Source organism: Gymnogyps californianus, chromosome 2, assembly GCF_018139145.2.
Source record: "Gymnogyps californianus isolate 813 chromosome 2, ASM1813914v2, whole genome shotgun sequence".
Lineage (NCBI taxonomy): Eukaryota > Metazoa > Chordata > Aves > Accipitriformes > Cathartidae > Gymnogyps > Gymnogyps californianus.
In genome coordinates, this window is record NC_059472.1 from 14,957,263 (window position 1) to 14,980,475 (window position 23,213).

The 23,213-nt window shown below is 40.1% G+C and overlaps 1 protein-coding gene across 3 annotated transcripts in view; it reads left to right on the forward strand.

Moving 5' to 3' along the window:
* Window positions 1–23,213, forward strand: part of SAMD12 (sterile alpha motif domain containing 12) — a 173,365-nt gene that overhangs the window by 76,465 nt on the left and 73,687 nt on the right. For 2 of the 3 annotated variants that reach the window (XM_050891787.1, XM_050891785.1), the window contains exons 4-5: window positions 11,085–11,225; window positions 21,638–21,709. In XM_050891787.1, the coding sequence (XP_050747744.1) occupies window positions 11,085–11,225; window positions 21,638–21,709 (213 nt within the window). The remainder of the gene's footprint in view (window positions 1–11,084; window positions 11,226–21,637; window positions 21,710–23,213) is intronic. The other variant, XM_050891788.1, reaches the window with a different exon arrangement.

Below are 23,213 nucleotides of genomic sequence, written 5' to 3' on the forward strand. Positions count from 1 at the left end.
AATGAAGGGTAAAGCTGGTACAGGCACGGAAGAAAGCACCACTGAAAGCTGCTTGGAGATAACAATGGAGCAGGAGGGAGCTAGGGGTACAGACTGGGAAATGTTGTAATACTGTATGTACCTCAACATTGAGATATGAAAGCTTATTTTAATATTTAATAAAATTTTAATTTTGCTCTTTTTTTTTTTAAACAAAGCAGTGATTAGAAAATCTTACTAGAAAATGTAAGTTCTCAAATTCTGGTCCGCTGGAACCTATGATGGCCCACAGAGCTTTCGTAATGCAGTACAGTAAGCTGTATGGTCACATTCTGTAGGCCCTCCTTGCTTCCCACAAGTTTGGCATTAAAAGAAGCTCAGAAAATTAATTAAACGTGTTCCAAATACTACTTCTTGGTGTAGATTTTTGCCTGAATGCTGTATGGTGGTTAGAGTAATCAGGAGGAAGAAGGGACAGCTTTCCCCAGCATCACAGAATGAGTGAGACGGCCCCCAAGATCGCCTTCCGAGGCATTACAAAAACATGAAAGATATTGCATATAAATGGATTGTCTTTCCTCATCCTTCCATATATTGCATACTGAAGAGTTGTGCCCTTGGTGTGTGTATTTTGTGGCATAGCACCTTTGGGTTATTGATTGGGTTGATTAGTAACAAATTAGAGCAAGCAGCAATATTTACTGACAATTTCTGCCCCTTGGATGGAGGAGGCAGGCTCCCAGAGCCTGGTCTTCAGTCACGTGAGTGTTTCATACTAGCGCAGTTCAAAAGAGCTCAGTGGATACGTTTGTGATAGGAGCAGGTGTTCTTCCTCACTTAATTAAATGGCAGCTTTTTTTTAATTCACGTGTACTTCACGGGGCTTGCTCCCTTTGTTGGATGCACACACCAGTTCTGTTTCTAGGCAGAGCTGCAGAACCCCTTTTGCTTTAGAAATGTCAGAAGGTAAGACAGTCTTCTGTGTGATTTCAAGGATTTCCGAGCTCCAATTGGGTTGGGCACTTCACGAATGACTGCTGGGTTTTTTTGTGTGCGTGTGTGTGTGGTTATTTTTCTTGTGGTAATAAATGATCCTTTTTTTCTGGAAGAAAACTGATTTTTGTAAGGTCCACCATTAGGATTTACAGGAAAGGCTCTTGTTTGAGTTTGCTGTAAAGAGTTCAGTCGATTCTAATGCTTTCCAAATTGGCTTTCCCTTTCCTAATCTGTTCTGTGTAGAAGCTGTGCATTATAATATATGAATGTGTGTTTACTCCTGAATAAATTAACAGGATTTTTGCCAGCAGGCATGATCTAATGTGATTTTTTTTTTAATTAATGAAGAAATAGGATATGTAGTGCATAATGGGTTGCACACTGAGCAACATTAGATTAACTAGGGATTGAAGAACTGTTTGTCCTGCTGATGGTGGACAAAATCAAAGGTGTTGACAGATTCACTCACTCCATCACAAACAAAAAAGACCTTGAGGTTGTTTATTTGAGTAGGGGGACCATAAATCTAGCACACAGATAGCAGCAAACAATAGTCCTGGATTTTGTTTTTTAAAAAATACAATGTGCAATATAATAGAAGTCCATATCCATATGTCTTTATATCTTTATATATAGCTGTAGATAATATATAATTTTGTATGGCCAGGAAGTAGGTTGGCAAATGTATATACAACAAGCAATGTGGATTTATAGACTGCCTGCTAAAGGTTTACATTTATCCTTAATTTACTTTGTGGGTCCTATCGGGTCCTTCCTGAGAGCACTAAAAATGCTTGTCTCACATTTTACAGTACATTTGAAAAGTGGTGTAATATGATTTGTGCCTGAATTTATATTTCAGAGGGGAATTCAAGTTATTACTATTTCCTCCTATTAAAATCATCAGGTCCTGAATATGTTCAGCTGAAAAACAGGACTGTCTAACAGTCTTTTACTCAAGACTTGTAAGGAATCAATATAGTTCCCATCAGTACAGTAAATTACTTACTGAACCACTTCCAGTAATCACGATGCACAATTTCTCATTAACCCCTTCCCTTCTCTGTATAGAACCAATATGGTCTTAGAATAAAGTTATTTTGGAATATATCTGTAAATCATTAGACACTAGAGTAATTAATTCAAAATTTGATAACTAAGGCTGTTACATATCTGTAACAGTTCTGTTTAATATCTTTATCAACGATCTGGATGAGGGGATTGAGTGCACTGTCAGTAAGTTTGCAGGTGACACCAAGTTGGGCGAGAGTGTTGGTCTGCTTGAGGGTAGGAAGGCTCTGCAGAGGGATCTGGACAGGCTGGATCGATGGGCCGAGGCCAATTGTATGAGATTCAACAAGGCTCAGTGCCGGGTCCCGCACTTGGGTCACAACAACCCCATGCAATGCTATAGGTTTGGGGAAGAGTGGTTGGAAAGCCACTTGGCGGAAGAGGACCTGGGGGTGTTGGATGACAGCCACCTGAATATAAGCTGGCAGTGTGCCCAGGTGGCCAAGAAGGCCAATAGCATCCTGGCTTGTATCAGAAATAGTGTGGCCAGCAGGACTAGGGAAGTGATTGTCCCCCTGTACTCGGCACTGGTGAGGCTGCACCTCGAATACTGTGTTCAGTTTTGGGCCCCTCACTACAAGAAAGACATTGAGGTGCTGGAGAGTGTCCAAAGAAGGGCAACGAAGCTGGTGAAGGGTCTGGAGAACAAGTCTTATGAGGAGTGGCTGAGAGAACTGGGGTTGCTTAGTCTGGAGAAAAGGAGGCTGAGGGGAGACCTTACAGCTCTCTACAACTACCTGAAAGGAGGTTGTAGCGAGGTGGGTGTTGGTCTCTTCTCCCAAGTAACAAGCAACAGGACAAGAGGAAACGGCCTCAAGTTGTGCCAGAGGAGGTTTAGATTGGATATTAGGAAAAATGTCTTCACTGAAAGGGTTATCAAGCATTGGAACAGGCTGCCCAGGGAAGTGGTTGAGTCACCATCCCTAGAGGTATTTAAAAGGTGTGTAGATGTGGCACTTAGGGACATGGTTTAGTGGTGGACTTGGCAGTGTTAGATTAACAGTTGGACTCGATGATCTTAAAGGTCTTTTGCAACCTAAATGATTCTATGATTCTATGATATAAGGATGTGTGGTGCTCCCACCCAATTAAAGTATACAATTAAATACTTTCTTGAAAACGTGTGGGTGAGTCAAGGAGCAGGAATTGCTTGCTTTATTTATGGGAGGAGTTGGGAGTCAGGAGACTCTCACTTCTGGAAGGGATTTTTGTCATTAGCCTGACTTTTCAAGATACCTGGACTGTTTTGAGCTGCTTGGCTGGAAGAAAGTATCTACCAGGGAGAGAGTAAGGGTACTTTTAAAATGCAGTCCCTAAAATGAATATTCAAGATCCATGCTCTGTTAACTCACTATCTTTCAGTATTTTTACATGACTTCAGCATTACTGCAGGTTTGTTGTTTTCTTTAAATAGCATAAATCCAACATCGTACATGCTTGAGCCTGTGTAGCAGGGTGTAGGAGCCCCAAAGGTGGTGGTGGCTGGGGAGAAGCAGCTGCGGGTAGCTAGCTGGGAGAGGTCCTTGGGAAGAGCCAGGGAAAAAATGAGTGCCAGAAAGACATCTCCTAACTTGGTGCATTTTTGGAGACCATAGTCGAGCAGGAGATAGATAGCTCAAAGGACTGTATCAGAATTAAGAGAATAGAAAATTACAGCGTTATTTGATGGAACATAGAGGGAACTGGGAAAGGCAGCGCTAAGGTGAAAGTAAGTTATGCCAAACTAAGTAATCCGAGTTAAATAGCTTCACAGATATATTACTGACCACTTAATAAGTTTGTCAGAAACAGACAAATTTAGAAACAAAGTCATGTCTTGGTTGTTGCTAATTTTGTGTTTGAAAATGCAGCTAAGTTAAAGATTGTGTTGAATTACTTTTCTTTCATATCCTGTTCATGCTTGCGGTTCAGAAGTGTGGAGGAAGGACAGAAAGGTGCAAGGGAACTGCAACCTGAGAGGGGGTTTATGGAAATAAACTGGTTTTATTGTAGATTTATTGGCAGCAGTAACAATAGTCATCACTTCCTCTTGTCGGAACTATAAACAGACATGATGTGAAGACAAAGGATGCAGATAATATTCAGAAAGTGCCTTTGTTTACATAGCTGCTTTTTTGAGTTTGATCGGACATTAATTGACCAGTATGACAGTGTTTTCTTTGAGAAACTTTACTGTAGGGCTGGCCTCATCCAGATCCAGCAAATAATGAATGAGAAAGAGCCAGAAAATTATCTTATTCTTCTTTGATGTTGTTAACAAATAAAGGCGTGTCCAAAGCTAATTTGATACATGAGCAAATGCCTTCCTGTGCTTTCCTGCGCTTCCACTGGAGCCATACTGGAGTCATAAGCCTCTCCTATTCCTGTGACTTACCAGAAAGTAACTCCTACAGCTTCATGGAGGTTTGCTGCATTTGTTAACAGGATGAGAAAGCACAAGAATGCTGCCTCTGATGTTTGAGAACTTCCTCAGTTGGAGATCTCTGATATTCATCAAGGTTAAATAGTCTTCTTTGCTCCTTCTGGTCCCTGTCATTAGAAACTATTGTTCCCTCTGCTTTATTTCCGTACCAGTATCCCTTGTGTCTCCTATCTGTCTAAGTTGGTCCCCAGTTGAGAGTTGTTCATCGTGTCAGAAGTACCAGGCAGCTACCAATAGCAATTTTGGGAGCTAATTCTCCTTCACCTAGGTTGGCAGCTGCCATTATGCTAGTAGGTAGATCAATAAAGTGTTTGCTGCTATGGTGAGTCTGATGAAAAATGAATCCATTTGTACTTTTGAAGCAAATGAGTCTTCCCTGATTAGTGAGGTATTAGATAGGTGAAGTGGGGCAAAGAGGGTGGTAATGCAAGCTGCAGTTTACCAAGAGTCTGCACCAGTCTTAGGGCTAAAATGATTAGTAAGACGAGCCAGAGCTAACTGCTTTTGCAAGAAAAGCTATAGATTTGCCCCAGGGCATTGATGATAACGTGGCTGATGTTTCTGGTTGACTAATGATGAGACTGGCATGAGAAGGAGAGATGTGCTCTTAAATTCTCATGTGGAAAGCAGAAAATCTAGGACTGTAGAGTATCTGATGGGTTATCAAGAACAGCGTCATGAATTCATGTCCAGTTTGCGCTGAAAATTTGATTGATTTCTGGTTTGTGCTTCTTCTTTTACAAGATGTTTCTGAACCCAGCGTCCTCAATTGTATTCATATCCATTTGTTCTCACTTCAACTTAGTTCCTTAGTTTAATAGTTCTTCTCTTTGCCCAATGTTCATCTCCCTCCACTGCCATCGTGAGGCCATTTTCATTCTGTAGGTGACTATTTTTCTCGCCTCCTCTCATAATTTCACCATTCCTCACTATGAAGTCATAGCCTCTCTCTCTGCCTATTCTTGTTTGAATTCTTCTTTCCTGAGTATATGATGAGAATTTTATACTTGTGTCTCACCAGCACCTGAACAATGATATTAATGTCTGTGTCTCTGTCATGGAAATTTCATACTTGATAAGTCTAGGAGGCTTGTTTTTAAGCACTGAAGTGAAGAGAAGCCAACAATCAGCCTATATAAGCAAGCGGAAAGCTGTGACCAGACTATTTCAAGTAGAAAAACCCAGTGAACTAGAATTATGAATATGTTTGTGCAACTAAAGAGGTAAATAAAAAAGCAATATGTTTGAAATTGTTCTACCCCAAAACTAGAGAAGCACATTATTATCAATTAAGTAAGAATATCCTGTTGTGTCAGCAACAATTTAAAATGGTGTTTGCAGCATTTAAGTATAAACTTGAAAAAGTTTTCATCTTGCATAATTTGGGGGCTTAGTGAATCCCATGTTCCTGTTTTTCTAGGTTTGTCAGCTGGATCCATCCAGAAATATGATCACAAGGCATATGACTGAAGTTTGCAAATCATGGAAGCAACAGATAAGCTGAATGTTGAGTTATTAACTGAATACTGCAATGCAAGAACTAGAGAACACTTGAAGCAGTTAGTAAGAAATCAATATAAAACAGACAAAAATGAGCAGTGAGCTTCTGGAATTTGCTACCCCAGGAGGCTGCAGAGGCAGACAGTATCAGGAAGATCAAAAAGACAAATTTATGGACATCAGGACAATAAGTAGGTGCTAAAAATGCTGTACTCTCTAATAACCCTAGTATGACAGTTCTGGATGCTGGCACGGTACAAAAGGAATGACTTCAGAGAAGTAGCCCTCCCAATAGCTCTCCCAGCATATATCTCCTGCTGCCACTCTGAATACAGGGCTGGGTGAGCTGTTGGTCTGGCATTAGAGCATTTTTTAATGTCCTTGTGTTCTCCGCCCTGTTCTTTCTTTCCTAGATTCTGTGCCCCATGGTAAGTAAACTGAATATCTTGTCTTGATATTCAGATATACCTATCACATTGTACTCAGGAGACGAGATCACCTTTCTTGGCTATATTTCACACACATCATTTGTTCCCACTAGTGGTTTATCATTTTCATCAACTTTAAATTAGTCATAGTTTTCTTCTGGGTTTTGCGTGAGACCAGCCTCTTACTAACTGTCTGCTCTCATTTCCCTGTATTTCTTCAGGTCTTTCTACACGTTTAATAAGTCCTTTCTTACCTATTCATTCACCTCCATTGCAAGTGTCCTTTCAAGGCTTCTCGCGTGGTATCCCTCTAGATGTCTGTGAACTGGCAGTTGGCGCAGCTTCTCAGGCTCAGGGAGAAGAGCAGTAGGCTATACCAGTGCAGGGAGGTACAAGCATTTCTGATTAGGTACAGCAGACTGTGCCACATTCCTTGCTCTAGGGCCAATGCCAACCTCATTGGACCGATGCTTATACTCATATTAATGTTCTGTGGCATGCAATGTTTCTCCTTCCGTTCAAATTTTCATTTAATCCCAGCTTGATCAAATGAGATCTGCAGCAGCTAAGTCATATTAGAAAAAATTAGGCCATCAATCCATTATTAAGCTGGAAAGTTTTTTGTATTCTGTGTCTGCCCTCAGGGTGTCTCAGAACATTCCACAGCTGATCTGTCCTGAGTATGAGAGGGCTGGGGTTTAGGTGCTAAAAGATGCGTACAGATACTGAGGGAGTTGTGGCTTTTTTTAAAGCATTTGGTTTCCAGCCTTGCAATTAGCTAGAGCCAAGGCCTAGGTTTTGTGACTGCGATCTTTATGGTTCTGTTGGTCAAGGTGCTTTTGAAAAAAATGTCCTAGTCTATTTTATGCGTGTAGCTGCTACATTTAAGAATACTGCCAGTTCTGTAACTTTGGGAAATTTTCCTGAGGTGTAGGTAAAGTTCCTTTACTTGTGTCCTAGAAAAGATCAGTGTACACTCTTAGAAAATGTTATGTTTGTTACATGTTCTGCTCTTGATAATATATTCTATCCAGCACTCTCCAAAAATTAAAAATGTATCCCCAATTTTTACTGTATAGCTGTGTCTCTGTTTTAACAGTGATGCTTGCCAAAATGACCATCTTTTGTGTATGCTTATTAATTTCCTTTGTGAATCTTCTCTTTTGCAAAGAAAATAGATCTTTATCTTGAGATCCTTCATGCAGGTTGTTTCACAGAATCACAGAACAGCTGATGTTGGAAGGCATGTCTGGCAATCATGTAGTCCAAGCCCCTACTCAAAGCAGGGGCAACTACAGCAGGTTGCTTAGGACCTGGTTAGTCAGGTTTTGAATGTTGCCAAAGACGAAGACTCCACAACCTCTCTGGACAACTGGTTTCAATGTTCAATAACCCTTACAGAGTTCTTAGCACCAAACGATAACTCTTTCAGATATGTACAGTACAGGAAGCAAGACAGTGAAGCATCTGAAATCATTAGCTGATTGTCAGGACCTTGGCCTTAGTAACTAATTGACTTTGGTGACTGATCCAGGCATTAGCGATATCTTTTCAAAGGCGTGACTTAGTACCAGAATAAAAAATCATTCCAGTTCTGACTTGGTTGTTGTTGTTCTGAGTGATGAGGGGGAAAAAAGTATGGGGAGGATTGAATTTTCTTAGTTCAGGTCACTTACTGCATTCTTGAAATGCCACATTTGGATGTTTGCCTTCTCGCCTTACCACTGCCTCAACATGTCACATTGGATTTGGTGCAAGAAAGAGTTAATTTAAGGCAACTTGTGCAAGCTGCTGCAGATAGTATGAGTCAAAGACAATTTTTTCCAATGACATTGTGCTTTGAGCCTAAGCCGCAGAGGAACTGGCATGCCAGGAGTTGAAAAGAGACGTCTCTGTTTTGTGCACACTTAACTTCCAAAGGCAGTGACTGGGGTAGAAAACCGATTTGAATATGAAATAAAGAGTTGCCCGGAGGAAGTAGAGAGTAATGACTATATCCGTGGCCAAAAAGAGGTGGAGGGCACTGGATGAGATGCACGGCCTCTGTCTGTCCTTTCATATTATTGTTGCTGACTCTCTGCCCTAAGATGACATGCATGTTGGCACTCTTTAAACTGATGACTTGTTTATTTTTTGTTTGTTTTCAGTTGCTAGATTGACATTACAGACCATACTCTTGGACTGCTGTACTTCCTTTATAAATTGCTTTAAGATGTTTTAGTGTGATAAGACGATATAAAAATTGAAGTCATTATTACTATCTGTATCACCAGGGGAATTGGACAGCTGGCATTGATCTGTAGGAGACTAATTTCCATATTTTGTTATTACATTAACCCATAGAATTCTTCTTGTTTATGATTTCAGAGAAAGTTTTCCTAATCAAAAGGTCATCCTCTGTAGCATGTAGTGCTTGAGAGACATGGAAGGGCAGAAAATGTGTGAACCCTGTCATTTTTTATCTGATCAATTACATCTTGCTTTGTTAATAGTAACATCCCAGTATTTTACATTGCATTGTATCAAGATCCCACTAACCGCTTCACAGAACCACTTGTGAGTGAAATCTAGCAGTTAGTGAAGGGTATACCGCTAACTGCTTGGTTTGGAGCAAATATTATGCACCCCTTTAAATTCTTGGCATTTATCTTAAATTTTTTAATTAAAATAATCATAAAAATTCTGTAATCATTGCTGTTTTGTAAGGAAAGAGATTGAATAAGGGCCTTATCTTGCTGTGTTGAGTAACACTTTATGATGAGCTAAACTGTACCATTCATCCAAAAGCCACAGTAATGGTAGCACAGAGGCTGCTGTGTTGCAGAGGGAGTAACTTGCTCTTCTCTGTCTTCTTCTGGTTTCAGAATAAAGCCTGAGAAATCAAAGAAGGGATTTTTAATAATTAAAAAGCACTTACAGTCATGTCGTGATTTAACCCCAGCTAGCAACTAAGCACCACACAGCCGCTCGCTCACTCCCCCCAGTGGGATGGCGGAGAGAATTGGAAGGGTAAAAGTGAGTTGATTTGACATAAAGGGCGTGGGTTGACATAAAGAGAGTTTAATAGGTAAAGCAAAAGCCACACACGCAAGCAAAGCAAAACAAGGAATCCATTCACCACTTCCCATGGGCAGGCAGGTGTTCAGCCATCTCCAGGAAAGCAGGGCTCCATCACGCATAATGGTTACTTGGGAAGACAAACGCCATCAGTCCAAATGTCCCCCCCTTTCCTCCTTCTTCCCCCAGCTTTATATGCTGAGCATGATGTCATATGGTATGGAATATCCCTTTGGTCAGCTGGGGTCAGCTGTCCCGGCTGTGTCCCCTCCCAACTTCTTGTGCACCCCCAGCCTACTTGCTGGTGGGGTGGTGTGAGGAGCAGAAAAGGCCTTGATGCTGTGTAAGCACTGCTCAGGAATAACTAAAACATCGCTGCATTATCAACATTATTCTCATCCTAAATCCAAAACACAGCACTATACCAGCTACTATGAAGAAAATTAACTCTATCCCAGCCAAAACTAGCACAAGTCAGAACTGGAGGAGGTAAAAAGTTGAGTCGGTTTAAAAAAGTGAACCAAACAACATGCCATTTTCCAAGGTAGTATCAATGTAGCTCCAGTGTGATTTGCTGGTATTGGCCAGGGCACTGTTGGATAGCAAATGTATATACTGGGAATGAAGGGTCAGTAGAGGGCTGCAGGGCACTGCTCCCTGTACTAGCTCACAGCAGTGGTGAAGACCAAAGAAAGTAAGTTTTGGTTTTCTTCCTAAGGTAAAGCTCTGCTTGATGCTTTGGTTCTCTGCTTGGTCCAAATACTTCCTTAGTGTTGGCTCAGCCAGTGTGCTGCCTTCCTCCTGTTAACTTATAGCATAGCAATGCCCAAAAGATGGAGTCAGAGTTCCACTAGCAGAATCTGGGGAGTGTGGATTGTTTGATTTTTGTAACATCTACAGTCTGCATGGGACCGTGGTTCAACATTACCCTAATGGTAAAGATAAGTCACGAACTGGGAGTGATTGCCTGCAAAGACCATAGGCTCCTTATAGTTGGGCAAACATCTTTTTCAGGAATGATTTAGATATAACTGATAGTGTGAAGGGAAATCTCTGGCTTTTTTTTCTGTTTTGCTGTGGTAGGTTACTGTTGAGAGGGATTTGGAAGGCTGGACCACGAAGTACAGGGCCCTCCTGAGAAACGGTGCTGTTACGCTATAGGCATATCTGAATTGCAACAATATCCATCCTCAGTATATCTTAAATTGATTAAATTGGTAAAATTCACTTTCACTGGTGGTTTCTTGACAGTAATGTAGATGCTTGAAAATAGGTGAGGGTCTATTTAGGCACCTGGACCAATTGTAGACTTATAGGGGATATCCTACCTATGGGAGACCAGCTGGCACTTAAGAACGGCAACTGGTTGTCTAAAACAGCACAAGATACCTATTTTACATGCCTAAATGTCTCACAAAGCACCAAAACAATACAGAAAACCAAAAGAAAAGGGAGGAGTGGAACACAGATCTCTGATGGTAAGGAATTACCTAACTGATGAAACAATAACCTCTCAGACTGAGGTATTTCAGGGCTGAGAATTTTTTCTGTAGCAAATTATCCTGTCAGAGTGAGAATATTGCATTAATGGAAATCCTTGGGTGATTTTTCTTTTTGCCTTTTGTATCCAGGCCGTGCTTTGCTGAGACTTACTGACAAAAAGCTTGAACGAATGGGCATTGCCCAGGAAAGCCTGCGACAGCACATTCTGCAGCAAGTCCTTCAGCTGAAGGTGAGAGAAGAAGTCCGAAACCTCCAGCTGCTTACACAAGGTATGAAAAATAATTTTGATATGGACAGTTATTGAGAACAGGTAGGAAAAGTTTGCCTGAGGGCATAAAAGGTGACTTGACGTTCTCCCGCAAGAAATGGTGCGTGAAAATGTCTCGTAGATTCCACATGCTTTCCAAGGTGGGAACAAAAGGTAAAATAATGCATAAATAAATAGAGATGTTCAGCTGCCTGTTTTGCATGATGAATAGGCTCCATCTACAGCTTGATGGTAGTCTTACTTAACTGTCTGCTTACTAAGATGAAAATAATTACATATAAAGGGCACAAGTAGTGAACATACTGTCTTTACAGAGATTGTACATTTTGCATTAATTGTTTACTTTCAGTGTTAGATAAAAGAGTAATCTCTGTAACTTGTTTTATGGTAAGAGCTGTCAGTGGAAAATTACCTGTTAGACTCTGTTTTTTGCAGATGGCTGATTCCTTTTTCATGTTGGAGTAATTTTATTGACTTGAATAGAGTTGCTTCTAATATATGTTGCTAAGAAAATGCAAAACTGGGTTCAATATGGAGATCTTGATTAGAAGACAGGGAAGAAGGAGTAACAAAAAAGCTCGTACATATTTTCCAAATGAGGTTAAGATGTTTTATAATGACTTGTGTTATTAGCTCCCTATCAAGGTTTTTTAACAGCTGTGGTAACATGAAAGAAAAGCAATCATTGTGGCAATAGTGTAAAGGAACATTTAGAGATCCTCTACTATATATCTGCAATACTTTCTCAATGTTAAATGTTGTTTGGTAGTCCAATGAGATAGCATAAACGGCATACTTCTGTGGTGTTTTGGTTCAGTGCCCGTTATATGTCACATCATGTGAAAAAAATAGAGTTCTTCAGTACATGCAGTGTATTTTTAACAAAATGTCCTTCACACATGACATTATGTTCCTGATTAAGCCTTGCTCACTGTGTTTGGGGAAAAACTCTCTTGATTAGTTGAGTAAGCTGCATTTTATCTGAAAGAGCTGATGTCTCAACTGAATTGTTCCTTCAGGCTTGGTGTCCTGTGGGTTGTGATGAGGAGCTTTAGGGCTCCTTCATTTTGCTGTCATCTGTGAATATGACCTCACCTCATCTTGTGTCATGTCAAAGGCAGTGCACATGCTGAAGCACCAGTGTCCTCCCCAGATGTTTGATACAGACAGTTATTGAGACCAGGTAGGAGAAGTTTGCCTGAGGGCATAAAAGGTGACTTATGCCACCTTTGACATATCAAAACTGCTATTTTTCCCTTCATCCATTCATCCTTTCATCTATTATTCCTATGTCCTTTTCTTCAGTGTTGTCCGGGTTCTCTCTCCCCCTACATCTGGAGTGTTACTTGAGAGTTTGCCGGACTGTGACGTTCTGGTCACCAACCGTCACTGTTTTAGGCCTGCTTACGGAAGTTGGGATTTTATTGATATGGGACAATGAAGACCCACCAGCTATAAATTTGGGTCAGTTGATCACCACAGTCCAGATAGATTTCTCCATAAACCTGTATTTGGCATTGAGAACTATATGTTTCCAGGCTTCTCCTTTATTGTTTCTCTGTGGTTCCCCTCTGGACACATCAACTGGTGTATGAGTCATGATCAGTCAGACAGTGGCAACTGCCATTTCAAGGAATTCAGGGCAGCATCCTTTGAGATTTATTCCTTGCCCATGCAGCTGAGGATACAATTTTGGACTTTGATAAGAGGATGAATAAACACATGCTGGACTATGAAGGACAGGCTAGTGATAGATGTATGGATGTGTGTTTAATGTAGTCTCTCTCTGCCATGTGGAGAGAACATTGTTATTTAGTCTGATCATTTAAAGGCATGCCATCATATGCTTTATGAAAGCCAGCACAAGCTTACAAAAAGCTGGTGGTCTGCATCTCCTGCTGTCTTCCCCCACAATGGTGCTGGCCATTGCACTGCCCTTCAGCTCCACTCCAGCCTTCTTAAATAGACCTGAAGTTATGGGGCAGCACAACAGTCCATAAAACATTCCACTGTGCAGCAGAGCTGTGTTAATTGTATAATCCTGGAGTGGGGAGACAGTGAGTGATAGGATGACAGCAGTATTCCTATCTCTTACCACCTCATTTACACCAAGTTGGAGTGTGTGTCTGTTGAAAGTGTTTGTTTACAAATACTAAGGTTAAGATATAATTTCTCAACTACAGTGCAGTCTGTAAAGCTGTGTGTATGTCAGTTGTTCTCCGAAACTGGTTCTGTCCCCTTACCCAGTTTCTTCAAACTGTGTCTACTTGTATTCTTATTATGGTTTATACGTTCCTAATCCAGGTTGTTACTGGAATAGCTTTCTGTAAGTGCTTTTCTGTTTTGGAGAACATGTGGAGAACATTTTTGCTCTGAGAAGTAACACATTTGCATGCAGTTTCTGCCTTTTGGAAATTCCACTTGCAAAATGCAGTGCTTTGCTGTCCTTCAAAATGTCCTCCAAAAAGAGGGGGGGGGAAAGCCCTGTTCTGTCTCTCAGTGCAGAGCTCAGGAGATCGTTAGGTGAAAGAAGCTGTTAAAACCCCTTTCTGAATTAATTTAGCACACAAGCCAGGTTGCAAGCAGTGAGGTCCTAATTCAGAGCCCATTGATGTCAGCGAAAAGACTTCCGCTGACTTTAGTTCCTACCCCAATTGAAGCTGAAGTGAATGGGGAAAGTTTTAAAAAAGCATTATGTAATACTTATCAGATATTTTAGGTGTTTTTGTGTTCTGTTGTCTGCAGAGAAAGTTAACCTCATTTTAAAAACTCAATAGAGAACTAGCATTCTTTTCTACTCCTGTTTCAGAAAATGACTTAAAACTGTTTCATTCTTCTTCATTCAGGACACACCATCCAGTCTGCTCTGGGGATCTTAAAGCCAGAATAGTACGTGATTGTGTAATTGAAGGCTTGTCTTGAGTTTTAGGAAGACTTTTCTTTGGAGTAAGAACTGCCTGATTGAGGCTATTATGAGCAGAAACGCTATTGCAACCTCTGCTGGGATAGAAAGGCACAGGCCCAACTACTGATCTGTGCTTTTTTCCCAGACTTAGTGAAGTTGAGGAACTAATTTGACAAAATATCTTCCAATGTCTCTTGAGGAGAGCTGCACACTGTTGGAAACACCATTATTGTACTGTTATCACTGTAAGCGTGAGTTGAAAGATCATTTTTAAAAAAAAGCCTTACATAACTACACAGAGAAGAAGTTAGTTTGAGATTTTTCAGTGCGAGTTCTGCTTTTGGCTAGCATAGAAGAGGCTGTCCTCAAAGTGGCAGAACAGTGCTATGTGTGATTCTGAGCAAAGTATCCATAGACAGCAATCTGCTAATAGGGCTGAGCTTAAGAAGCTTTTTTGGATTTGGATTAAATGATACCTGCATTTAAGATGACGTTGGGCCCCCTCCTAAGCTGCTCTATGAGTTTCATATAGGGCAAAGTGCCACTTGAATATACTGCCAGGCCACAGAATGTGCCAAATTTTCTTAAAAAAAAAATTTCTCCTGCTAGCAAAATGTGTTAGAATAAGGCTTTATGCTTCATTGAAAATCGTCACAGCTGTTGATATCTGTTGCAGTTATTTCTTCAGTAAGTTTTCTGCTCATCCTGCAGTGGTGCTCAGCTACTGAAAAATATATGTGCCCAATGATAACCACAATAAGACCGATTTTTTTCCTTCCTTCAATTTCCAAAATAGTCCCATTGAAAACCTGTTATAGTACCCTAGCACTGTATTCTTCCAGGAAGGGAACTAGAGGGCCTTCAAAGATGCATCTCATCTACTGAGGAAACATGAAGTAAGAGCCATGTATTCTAGTGATGGATCATTCACTGGTTTTTAGAGGAACCTTGTAACAGAAACATTGCCTTCAGGGTCCATGTGGTGAGTAAACCAGGACCATGAAACCCCTCCGAGCTGAAATGTGTTATAAGGATTTTTACAGCATTATCAGCGTCTTAATACTAGAGTAAAGGCAGGCTTGATCAAAATTTGAGCTGTTTGGCACTGAACCCTCCCAGGCTGTCAGAAACATGATGCTAGTTCCTGTTCACCTTATCTGCTTCTTCCCTGTGAATGTTGAAGGTGGGAGGAACCTGAGCACTAACATTTCAGCTTGCATCACTGCATGTGAGGAGGTTTGTTGTCATTTTCCATTATCAAAGCCTTGAAGTACTAGACTCACTCCCATCTTCTGAATTCCCACATATGAAGACCTTCCCTGCTGTGGTGGCTCCAGTACACAGCATGAATGATTGGGAGTTACACACCTGCCTAAAAAGGGACTTGAGCAGTCAGAAAATTTGAGAACATGGGACCTTGCAAAGTGCAGAACTGGAAGGTCACTGGAGTTAAGAGAAGATGATTGCAGCTTGCTGTCCCCCAGCTGTGTAGGATTTATGGATATGGGGTATATGAACTGCCATTGCCTACTGTCCTTCATGTCCCGTGAAGAAGTGTTGCTTGACATCAGCACATTTCTTTGTCATCCCTGTAAAGAAGTCAGAACAACTGAGGTTTGTGAAAGAGGGTCATCCTGTTACACTTCCAGGATGTACTGTTTTCTTTCCTGGGTACGTTCTGGACTCAAGGTTTTGGCACCCGAGGAATCATGAATTCCTTCCGCCAGAAATACTCTTCTTCTTGTCTGTAAAAAACAGCAGATGTTGCCTCTGCGAGCGCTCCAGGTAGGCAATGTGTTCGCCTTCCCAGGCAGCTGGCGGGGGAAGTGTGTAACACTTGAGGAATCTCAGTTTCATGTCCCTGTGGTGGTGTTCAGAGGCGTGCGGCATTTGAAATGTTGACTGTCCTCTTACCGGGCAGCCGTTCTTTTGTTTTCATTGTGTTGACCTCACCTTTTTCTTCTCCCTAACCCTGAAGCTTCCAGCTAGTCAGGAAGGGCCTTTCTTCTTACAGCACGAATTACTATGCAAATGTTTCTTGCATATGCGGCATACATGGCATCTATCCAAGGCACAGAAAAAAACACTTGGTATTTCAGAAGAGCTCCAGCAGACTTAATTCCCAGCTGATTTCCTTTGCTCTGTGCTCCTGTTATGCTCCAAAATCTCTGAGAGACCTTGTGAGTTGAACACAAAGTATAGCATGGAAACACTGTCAGAAATTACCCAAAAGTAGTAGTTTATCCCTTATCATAGCATCAAAACTGTGTTCCAGGGCTCAACATACTAAATTGCCTGATTACAGGTAAAGAAATCTTAACCTTCTTCTCAATATGGGTTTATTTTCACTATACATCCATATCCCTTTTACTCCTTTCCATTGTATGTCCTTTTTTCCTGTACCACTGTAGGAATCATAGCACTTAACGCTGCTCTTCCAAGACTGTAAAACAACTTTGCTACCATCCGTTAGACTACAAAAGAGCAGTCTTTGCTGTATTTTTCCCACTCCCAGTCAAGGACATTTTCAGCACTTACAGAGGACATAGGCTCTGGAGTCAGAAGCCATGGTTGTTCCTGAGAGGTTTATCAGACTTTAGGCACTGTTAAGACTTCTGAAAACCATTTTTTTCAGGCTACAAGTATGCACTGAGGGGTTCTCTATAGTTTTCATTTGTTTTAGCTGAAGCAGAATATTGTCTGTGGAGTGTGTATCTGAGCGCAGATAAAATGTTTAATATACATGCATCAGTGACGATAAATATCAAATTCCATCTATGGCATCAGTTATTTGAATTTCGTGTGGCTAGTTTCTAACCTGAAGAATATACTTCGCAGTGCAATCAATGTTCCCTGCTAGACCATTGAATTACTATGGTTCTGTTAGTTACCTTTTAGCTGTTGTTGTGGTGCTAATACATATTCATATCAAATAACTGAGTGATTCAGCTGACAGGTAAAATAAGTTCCAATACACTGGACAATACATTGTAATGCACTCTGGATAGGTTTAGCACAGAACTGTCCTTCAATATGCGTAGTATATTAGTTTGGAGTATGAATAAGGAAATGTATGCAACTATGAAATTTGTATTGATGAACTTCTACGGCAAGATTTTAGCTGTATATTATGATGTGCTTGCATTTTTATGTGTTTCTATAAATAATATTGCAACTCAGTCTACTGGGAATGTAGTATTAACTGTTTTGTATGATTGCAAGGACATGATTGCCGTTGTCTGGTTTTCTTATTATTTTATTAACGTTGATTTTTTTTCATTCCTGCTTTTCAAATTTCTCAGAAGTCAGTCTACTGGAAAACTTTGTCTGGAAAGTTTAGTCCTTCTGAGCTAATGCATACCCAAAATTGTCTTACATATTCGATGAATAGATATTACACACACACACACGCACGCACGTGTACATATTTCCCCACTCATGTGTAAATTGGAAGGAGAAAAAACAATTTTGCTCAAAGTTTAAGAAAAAAATTAAAATATTGCTGTTTGTGCTGCAGCCAGTCATGAAAGACTTTCAGCTAAATAGGAAAGTTTTGAGCAGTCAGAGGCTGTGATTTAACAACAGCTGTTTGTGCTCAGTGCCAGTAGAAATCGCTTGTTTTCACCCAGCCGAAAAGAACAGGCTGGTAAAAGGGATTCCAGGAATAGGTACAGTCTTTCACACAGAGTTTAAATAAATCAAGTCTACATATTGTAAGATGGTGCCATTTACAATGTGACATATTTGTCATTTCTAATGAGATTTTTCCAGAAATCAGACATAGAATAAAATTAGGGTTGATAGTTGTTTTATAAAAGAGTTGAGGAAATCAGAGCCCTAACTATACTTCCAACCCCTTAGAAAGTACATAGAAATTTTCACTGCTAGGCTTCTGGTTCAAAACCTGACTGTCTTCATCAGCTAACACCTTTATGGTCAAACTGAGTTGGAAATAAGAAGATAAGAAATGCTGTTCTCGGTCGGATCCAGTATCCCTCTGTCCCAGTCCTCTGCCTCTGACAGTAGCACATGCTGTTTAGGCAGAGCCCAGAATCCTGGCCCTTCTGCGTGGTCGCACCCCCTTGGGCTCACCAGCATCCAGAATTGCTGCACTAGGAAGAGTACTTCCTTGCCTAATTCTTTTAGTATCCGTTGAGTATCTGTCTCACTCTGTCAAGAAACAAGTTGTTCACAACAAGTTTTTTTACAAACTAGAATGTGGTCACTGGCAGCCTCAGTGGTGCCGAAAGCACCAAAGCCTAACTGGGCATGCCTTCAGTTGGGTATCTTCTGCCTTCCACAGAGACTCCAAGCAATCCTATTATCGTGTGCGCGCAGTAGTAGCTACACATCCTCTGTATTTCAGATACACCAGTCACACCTCAGACACATCAGATGAATTGTGCCTGTTGCTCTCCATTGATTATTACAGAAGCTCAGGATGGCTGCCAGATGTATTTGTCTACATGGCAGACAACTAAACTTAGGTGAGATCAATTCCCACTCGCTATGCCTAGATGTAAACTCCTACGCTGAAAAAAGTTGGTCTGAAAGCTGGATGAATTGCCCTCTTCACTCAGATGAGTTTTGGTAACACCATCTTTCTGATGTTATGAAACTGGTGTTGCTGACGCCTGCATGAATGTGTTCTGTTTGTAAAGTGTTTCACCATATTGGCACTTTTAACAAACATGAAAGTCACTTAAAGCCTTTTTGAAAATGTAAAATAAAGTTTTGCTGTTTTGAATCCCTGAAGGTGAATGTTGCCAAATAGTTCAAAAGCATTTTTCTTCCTGTTGTTACTAGCATTTATGGCCTGTGCAATAAAGATTTATAATTACTGGAAAGATTCAAGGGAGGCAGGAGAAAAACCCTCTCCTTTTTATGCCTTTGCAAAGTTGCTTTTCTAAGTTCTGTAAAAAGAACCTGTTTTATTTAAAAGCTTCTCTTTTTTCATTCACATTCTTTAAAAGCCTTTCTGTAATGCAATTTTAAAAATGAATGTGGTTCTATTCAAATAAAAGTTTACTCTTAATGGCTTTTATGCTTCATATGATAGAGCACCTTCATTTACTTGATTATACATAGGCAGTCAGCAGTGTTATGAACTGTTTCTTTATTACTAAGCAGTATGCAGATCTCTGGCATCTTCCACAAAGGAAAGGGTGGGTTTTTTTGAACTCTTATTTGACATGATCATAAAGCATGGGTACTAGCCCAGTGTTTTATGACATGCTCAAGTATGATTAATAATTTTAACTATGCTGGTTCCCCCTTAAGATCAATATTATAGAATTTTTCCAGTGACTATTTGAATGGATTTTAATTGAAATTGATTCCCTATAAAATAATAAATTGAAATGTATTAACAATGATCTTGTGGTCCTTGACATTAAGGAGTTCTGAATTCTAACAAAATTCTGAACAGTTTTAAAAAAATACCTGATTTTCCTCCATGCAGCCTAAGTACTTATAAAGGACCTGTAATTTTTTTATTTAAGTGCTAATTCCAGCAGATGACAGCATAAATACAGCAGCCTTAATTTGCAACGTGAATGTGAATGGAAATGTGGCAGGGAATTGTTGTTTTTTAAAAAACGTATTTTTCTGTTTTCAGTTCAGCTACAGCTGTGTTGTGTGATCCTAAAATTTAAATATATACTGTTACGCATAGTATTACCTTCAAAGTTTTTATCAGTAAAAATACCTTCCAGTCACCAGATGTATTAAAAGTTACTTGTACAAAGAAAGGATACATTGAGAAAATCTGCAGTGAGTAGTTCTGTAAGAACTTCAGTGTTTTTTCAAAGGTATCACCTGTAAGGGCGTTGAGTCAGTCTTTGTTTTTCTCAGTGTCAGAGTGACGAGTTGAGTTTTAGGCAGTATGTACATGGCAGTACTACACAATTCTGAAGCTCCTCAGCCACACTAAGGTTTCATCCACATCCTAGAGCTTATTCTCAGTTAAGCTTATCCACATTGTTGGAGAAGCAGCTGGTTTACATACATTTGGCTTGTACAATGACTTCCACCTGAAGACAACCTGATTAGAAAATAGCCAGACTCAGGAATGCACACATCAGTTTATATCCAGACAGCCTGGTATAAAATGTCAGAACTCTGACTTGGCATATTCATTCAACTATACAAGAGGGCCGGAGCTCTCATCCTCAGGAGCTGTAGGAATAAGCGAGTTAGAGACTTGTATGTGAACAAAAAGGCATGTCAACATTCCCCTTCAAGTTTGAGCACAGTCTGAAGGCATATATATTGACATGGTCTTAGAGTTTTGAGTCCTCACCACTAGAAATAGGATTCAGATCTTCCCAGTCAGTTCATCTGGGACACCCAGCTGCCATCAGCTGGCATTTGATGATGTGAGATGGAGTTGAAGCAGCTCCAGCACCTGGGCCTTGAAACAAGTAATTTTGCCATATTCTTTCATTCTTTACTGAGACCAGTTGGGAGACTTACTGTTGGTAACATCAGCTGGCAGACTCTAAAGTTCAGTTCTTGGGTTTTTTTGTGTTGAGAGAGCACTGTTGTGTAGGACTTTCAGGAGCTGGGTTTTGAGACCTGAAAGAAAAAAAGGTCTTGCACAGCAAAAAGAGGAGGTTCTTACTAACTGATTATGCCTTTGTTCAGGGAGCAGTAATGCAAAGCTTCTGTTGTTAAAATTTACTGTCCGAAGTCCTCTAAGCTGTATGGTTTTTGTTTTCTTTCCTCTTCAGCATATGTCAGAGGTAGAGATCGAGAGGGAATGGTAATCACAATTCCTTCTTTCTTTAAAGTGTTAGGTCATTCCAGTCTTCTTGAGAAATAAAGAGGAAAGCCTTCTTTCTTACTCTATTTCTTTTTGTCTTTCATTCCTTTAAGAACTCCTGAGTAACTGAGGATTGTTGTTAAAGTTGGGCCAAGAGATTAGTATCTCCTGCTCTAGTTTTCTTTTGTTGATTTTCCTTTAGCCTGAGCGTTTGAAGGGCTGATTAGACTTCAGTTGTATGGTGAGGAATTTCTTTAGCTTGTTCCAGAGAGTGTAGCTATGTGAAACACTTCTCAGCCATTGCTTGTGATTTTCTGTCATAAGGTGCCAAGATGGTCCAGCCGTATTTAAAGAATCTTGGATGCCGGAAGGAGCAATCAGCATCATCTTAGACAATGGACCGGCTTTTAAAAGTGTCAGGCAATTAAGGATGCAGATAGACCTTTGAAAATTCCCTATGCTGATCACTCCCATGGTGTCACAGCAGTGATAGTTCTCGGTCCACACTGTAAAGACTTTGAAGTAAACAGACTGTATTTCAGATGAAAGGGACAGGAAGGAGGAAGGGAGGGATAGTCCTACCTCTGCAGCCTCACTGACAAATCAGTTGTCACCTGGGTAGTTTCTGAATGTGTCTTTCTCTAGACTCAAGAATTGCTTTAATGTGTCCAGCAGTGCAGCTGCCATCCATTCTGTTACAGCTGTTGACTGTGACACTAACCACTGATATTGTTGACTTTTGTAGATCTCTACTTAAACCTGGAGCATGGTTTTTTGAGGGTCATAGAAAAGCAGCCAGCCCTTACAGCCCATCAAGGTAACGAATGTCTTTTTGCTGGGATGTATCTTCATAAAATGAAACATCTATGAGCTTTTTTTGTCTTTCTCTGGAAATGTTTCCTTTAGGTGTAGAGGTTTTTTCAGCTATCATTTTGAAAATAGTGTTTTATTTTCTTCTAATCCTAATAAGCTCTTTCCGAGTGAATTATTATTGTTTACTGATATTTGCTTGCTAGAATTGTTTGTTGATAAATTTTCTTTCTCCCTTCTTAAATATCAGCTGCTGTGATAAGCACTAAAATGTGTGACCATTGCTTTGTCAGCAACTCATGCTTTCCTTTATTATACTGTTACTGCTATTCTTGAGATCTCTTTGGTTCCCTCTAGTAATGGGAATGTCACTGTGGGAATTTTACTGTACTTCTACATGGCTTAGCTGATCACATGATAATTCTGGTATGAGAGTATATGTTTTACTGATTTCTTCAGTGTTTTCTCTGGATCCAGATGATCAGAACCCAAGCTATTTAGGTGAGGAATGTAAACAGATACTGGGACCAGAAGAGAGGAATCCTTTTATGAAGGGTGTTTCTAGGAGTTAGGAGCACCTAAAGCTAGTGTCTTCTTTACGTTTCTGCTGCTTATAATTAATTTGGCTAGAGTCTCTGGGAAAGTCTTCAGCTGACTTAAAACTTGATCCATACTCTTCATGCACACATTCTGTATCAATTCCAGCACAGTGAGCAAATAGCAAGAGTAGCTACTCTACTAAGAAGAATGTAAATTTATGTGTACCACGAGCCACTAGTTGGTTTTATCCCAATTATCTCCCTTTGAAAATCTGAGACCTCAACTTTGCTCTTGGTTCTGTGAGGGCAAATGAAGGAGTAATGCTCCATTGATTTCAGCAAAATGTGAAACTAGTTAAAATGAGAACAGGATCAACCCCATTTTTCCTCTAGAGCATGAGACTATAAAGCCCATTCAAATCAATGAAGGGTACCAATGACTTTGCTGACCCTTGGATCAAATCCATAAACCTTTTTAGTAACTTAATTAAAACCACAAATACAGAAACATAAGTGTTCTGTTCTCTAAGCCAACATAGGTCTTTCTAAAATTGAAAAATATGATGCCTTGCCAATTTTATTGTATCAAAAATACAATTTTGATATTTTATTCTCTTTAGAACTTTTAACTATATAAAGCCTATTTTTCACTTAGTCTCAAAAACTTTTGATGATGTGCACTGCCTATGTTATTTGCAATCCTAATTTCATAATCACTGTTGAAAATGAAACCCACAAAACTTGCTTTTATCTTACTCTTTTTATTCGTGTTCCTTACTAAAATGGCATAATCAAAGATGAAAACAAGTATACTGTCTTTTAGCTTGAGCAGTTTGAAGTGTCTTTGTCACATCTTACATTAGCCAGCTAAAAGTTAGGTGTCTGGTTGAACTCATTGCTCGCATTCCTCAAATAATCAATGAAGAACGACAGCCACCTCCAGAGATAATCTGTGCTCTACTAAAACAGATG